Below are 5,753 nucleotides of genomic sequence, written 5' to 3' on the forward strand. Positions count from 1 at the left end.
GGTTTCTGCCTCTTAACAGGCAGTTTTTCCTTGCCCCGTCGCCAAGTGCTTGCTCATGGTGGTACTGTTGGGTCTCTGTAAATGTTATAAGAAGTTCGGTCTACACCTGCTCTATTTGAAAAGTGTCCTGAGATAGCTTCTGTTATTAATTGGCACTATACAAATAAAAGATTTAATTGAATACGTGGCTCAATAGAGTAGTCATTACCCAATAGTGTTTAAACATGTCAGCATGAGATAAATAAAAACACATGATCTTTTCTGAAATGACCCGAATACATGAACACTTAATGAAATAAGATGAACATGTTCCAACAGTGTTGTGGTTTCCTTTTTTACCCAATTAATAAAACAAGTTTCTTAAACTTAAAGCTATGTGACTATAGTGAAAAACTCTCACTGAAAAGAAACACAATGAAGAAATGTAGATTCATAAATGACCACTAGAATCAGGCAGCTTCTCGCCCATAAGGTTTATTTGCATCATTACAAGCAAATTGAGTTGTCTCGAGAACAACTGAACATAAAAATATGATCACATCCTTTTTATACTGGCAGTGGTCTATGTGATCAGACACTATCATAAGCTTAATAGTATCATGAATTACATTTTTGGTCATGTCGGAGGCTCACAGCATTCCTGTCTTTGAAATTGATGTATCAACTATTGTGCTGTAACATTCCTTCCACACCCTCCTGATCTAGACTTCTCCATACACCCACAAACTGCTATCATTTATTCTTCTCTCCCTTATCGTATTCAGATTCAGAAATACACTATTTTATTTTCCTCTGCTACAGCTACAGCCCATCAAGTATGAGACATCAAGGGGAATACCATCTGGATTTATGCCCTGTCAGTGACCTTCTACTAACCCTACTAGCAGCATTTTTGATTAGTATATGTATTTTTTTCTCTACACACAGAACTCATGAACAGATGAATTCACTATGCAGAGGCCTCAAATTTCTTAAACGATTAATACATTTGCATATGAAAAGTTATGAAAAATGCTTTTTTGCTTCATGCTCAGAAAACATTCTACCAGGGTACATTTTCCTACTACAACAGCAAAACGGTTACAGACAAAATGAATGATTAGTTTGTCGTTTCCTCTGTCCTATCAACAGCCCATTGAGTTGTTGCTTATATTTTCTATAGACTTGTACAATATTAAATTAAATTCAGTTGCTTTATTAGAATGAATGTCACGATTGCCAAAATATTAGGAATCAATGATACCAAGTAGATATATTTCATAAAATAAAACAATAAAAGAGGTCACAGTCATCAGGTCATAGTATATCTTTAAGGGTTCACTCATCAGGTCACTGTATATCTAGAAATTCAGTTTTGGTTAAGGTTAAGTTTCACCTCCCATTCAAAATGTACTAAACATCTACCAGATACTCAATCAAGTCCAGTTTCCAATGACTGAGCACTTTAAACTACAGAGAGGGTGTATTTGAGGATTTTTAGTTTAAATGTCCCCCTTTTTTAATATTAGGGCTAAAATAGGGGGTTGCATCTGTGTTTTCAGGGTTAAAGAGTTGAAGATTGCAGACTTAAACTCACAATGACAGCGGGTGTCTAGGCAAGAATCAAACCTTCAGGGTCAACCAGATGTGAGAGCTGTGAGTCAGAAGCTGCAGCTTCAGCTGTCAGTCTGAATAATTAGGCCAACACATTTCAGCTTTTGGCCTTCGTGTTCATTTTTAAACTCATTACAAAGATAATTTAAATAAGATGTGGATGAAACATGTGGTCCAACAATAAAGCGGTTGTTTATACTAATTACTACATTTTAGTTTGGACCTCTGCAGACTTTTTTTTTAAAAAACTTATTTTTTTATTGTACATGAACTGACAAACATACATACATACATACATACATACATACACGTAACATACATTAGGAACACACATTAGGATACACTATTGCAGTTTCAGCTCTCACATATAATCATGTCCTCAAATCTTTCTACCTCCTTCTTAAAAGGAATGAACATGAGCAACATGTAGCATTAACTACATACATTTATTGTTTTTTTTATACTGCAGTAAGTGTAAAAATACAACTAAAAATGGAGAAGAAAAAAAAGGAGGGGACTAAAGTCCTGACATTGTCTGTATTACTGGTAACCATCTTTCATCAAACCTGACTGATTTTAACTCCTTGCTGTGACACTTTTTTTTACCCTTTCCTTCCATTCCCTTATACTGGGGGGCTGTGGCTTCAACCAAGAAGTGTGTAGCCGTTTTCTTCGCTATTAAAAGCAGAATTCTCAGTAAGAAAGTCAGGTCCCTATTTATGACAATATCTGGTCATATCTCTAAAGTCAATACCCAAAACATGTTTTATTTTCTTTTGAATATTCTTCCAGAAATCTATAATTTTAGGGCAATCCCAAAATATATGTATAAAGTCCCCCACCAATCCACACCCCCTACAACACATCTCAGAAGAATTATTATATTTTAAGGTGATAGAGTGTTAAAATACCTCACTTCCAATCAAACTCCCTCCAAGTTGGACTGCTAGGTAACCTATGTCCTGCTTTGAATGTTTCTTCCCATTGTTCATCTGTTATTATAATATATGCTTCTAATTCCCATTTTTCTTTGACATCGAAATTGTTATTGTTAGATTCCTGTTGAAGTATCTTATACAATTTTAATATAGCCCCTTTCTTTGTCTCTCCCTCTGAAAATGTCATTACCAATTCTTCTAGTTTAGATGGATACTAATCCAGATACTCTCCCAATCCTTACGTGTCTGAAGGTAATGTCTAAGTTGTAAAAACTTGTAAAAATCATGGGCTGGTAAATTTAATTCTGCTGCTAACCTCCCTTCTCTTTCAGACAAAGAAGTGTCCTACATTTAATTCTAGCCTTTTTTTTTCCAAATACATTTGATATGATTTTGTCTAATATTTTAAAAGTAGAATTAGAAACCATAATAGGCAATGACTGGAACAAAAACAAATCTTAGTAATACATTCTCTCACAGTTTCTATCCTCCTATCAAGGTCATAGGTGAAATCTCCCATCTAGCAAAATCTTTTTTAATTTCCGTTATTAGTTTCCTATAGTTTGTTTCAAATAGCTGTGATAATGATACCCAGATATCTGAACCCTATATTAGTCCATTTGAACTTGGATTTACTCTCTAAATCTGCTATACACTGACCTGAGATCATCAAAGCTACTGATTTAGCCTCCTTGGTCAGATATCCTGATATCTCCCCATAATCGTTCAGGTTATTCACCAGGGCTATTAACAAAGTGGAAGGTTCACTTACATATGTTAATATATCATCTGCAAATAAGGATATTTTGTGTTCTATCCCTCCTTCCCTTTATATCTTTATTCTGTCTTACTGACTCAGCCAGTGGTTCAATACTTGCGTCAAATAATAAAGGACACAGACAGACAGACAGTACAGGTTCAGATCCTTTGCCTGATCCTCTTTTTTTATGTGAGAAAAAATGTTAAAAAGAGTATCGGGTCTGACTGCTCTATTTGAAAATTGTCCTGAGATAACTTTCTGTTATGAATTGCGCATACAAATAAAATTAATGAAAAATTCTAAGCAAAGCCATGACTAATCGTGGATTTGGGTTTTTTGTATACCAAATTTTTTTTACCCCCAATCTATGAAGGTTGAATGAAATCCGAAATTTGCCAGCGTTTGGTAAAGGAAGCTCCATTTTATCCACTCAAATGCTTTTTGTGCATCTAAGCTGAGCAACATGGCAGACTGAGATTTGTTTGTGGTACATGAGATAAGATTCAATGTCCTGATTATTATTTTTGTTATATGCCTCTGCATTCTCCGTGCCATTATATTTGTTAATATTTTCAAATCATTGCACAGAAAGCTGACAGGTCTATATCCCTACCCGAAATGATGACTTCTGACCAAGTCTTTGGCGAGTCACCTGATGACAGAGCGTAATTAAAGACTATATAACACTGTTTTTTTTTCCCTCACAATCCCTCCTGAAGAAGCACCAGGCGTGCAAAACATCGTGGCTGATTGCTTGCTGCCTTTCACCTTTTAATTAGCAAAATGTATTAATTATTTCACAAACCCAAGTTAGTTTTTAAATTTTATTATTAAAAGCTAAGTTTTAAAACAGCACTTGAGCCAGCACCCACCTGTCGGAGCGCAGCCTTCTCCCTCAATTGAACCCTTGCTCAGCTACGGTAAGTGTATTGACTCATTTCCGGTTTACTTCCTGCTCTGTGTACACTGTTTGGTCTTGTAGCTGTGTCATGAACGCTAAAATAAACTTGTTTACTCGTTACAGCGGTTATTAACCCGCCATACATACATACATACATACATACATACTATGTTATGCTATACAAATAAAATAGAATTGAATATTAATATGAATGAATGAGTCTGTAAATTGGGAAATCTTACCTGGTTAAGTCGTAGATGACTTTCAAGTCTTCCACATCACGAATGGATGATCGCTTCTTCCAGTCAATTTCGTCTGTTTCAACTCTTAACAGAAACAAAGAGTTAAGTATGCATCCAGATTCATGTTAAAGCTGCATTTTCTCAAAAGGCACCGTTAAATGATTTTACATTTGAGATTTAGAAAAAAAAACTGTATATAAAATAGAAATGACAGTGTCCTACAAACCAATGCAATGAGCATATGATTGACAGCAGATTACTGTTAAATGAGTGTGTGTGTGATTGTGACTGTAAGTAGTATAATGATTCACATGCAGCAGGTGAGCGGGTTACCTGTTGGAAAACACTGGTGGAGGCAAAGAGGCACACAACAAACCACTGAGGAAGAGGAGCTGAAGATACATCATCACATACATTGATGACTTCCTGTCAAACATGAAAATATATTTTAAAAAAAGACTTTAGAGCCCAAAACTGTCAGGAGAACAGATTCGACACCAATTTCAATTCAGTTTTATTTGTATAGCGCCAATTACTAACGGAAGTTATCTTAAGACACTTTTCAAATGTCTAGACCAAACTCCTTATAACGTTTACAGAGACCCAACAGTACCACCAGGTCAATGCCAAAGTTAGGAAAACTGTCAGAATGTCAACTCCTCATTCATTTTGCGATACTTTGTTGTTCCTTTATTTCTCATTTTATTCTCTGGTCATTTAAATTACTCTCGCATGTTTACACCCCTAGCAGATAGTCTATATGAAAACCAAACCATTGACTAAAGAGTGGAAAGTACACAGGCAGCAATAAAGAATAAGTTGAGTAGCATTTCCTTTTTATTTCTTACTTGAATGATACACACCACTGTTGTTTGTGATGTTCAAATGGGTTAAATAAAGGTGTGTATGTTGATACATGGGATGTATTGTTTTGTTTTTTAGTGTAGAATTTGGTTTTGAGAATCGTGGAATTTCACTATTATTAGTATCCACTACATTTCTGTTATCGTGCCATTTCTACACACAAATATTGTCTAATGAAAAAGAAAAACCTCTTGCTTTATCGCAAGCTTATTTTGCTTTATAGAAATGATCATTGTGGATAGACATTTCTCTGCAGCTGGGTCATTCTCCCTGACACGGTGGCAGTAAACATTCCAACATAAACAGTAACGTCTCTCTGGATGTAGAGCTCTACTGTTGTATGGCCACAAACACACCAGCGTTCTCACACAGTTTATCAGGACTTCTTCATTTGACTTTGTACTCTGATAAATTTCAAATCACATTCGTTACAAAGTAAATGGTAAATGGACCTG

The 5,753-nt window shown here is 35.4% G+C and overlaps 1 protein-coding gene across 1 annotated transcript in view; it reads right to left on the reverse strand.

The window, feature by feature from the left end:
* The window catches only part of LOC118327265 (VIP peptides-like), a gene marked incomplete in the record, with an annotated part of 22,679 nt that overhangs the window by 16,386 nt on the left and 540 nt on the right, over positions 1–5,753 (reverse strand). Inside the window, 2 exon segments of the mRNA XM_035660559.1 lie at positions 4,435–4,518; positions 4,768–4,860. Of these exon segments, the coding sequence (XP_035516452.1) occupies positions 4,435–4,518; positions 4,768–4,850 (167 nt within the window).

The sequence above is a fragment of the Morone saxatilis genome, unplaced genomic scaffold (genome assembly GCF_004916995.1).
Source record: "Morone saxatilis isolate NCDOM2014 unplaced genomic scaffold, NCSU_SB_2.0 Contig17, whole genome shotgun sequence".
NCBI classification, from domain to species: Eukaryota; Metazoa; Chordata; class Actinopteri; family Moronidae; genus Morone; species Morone saxatilis.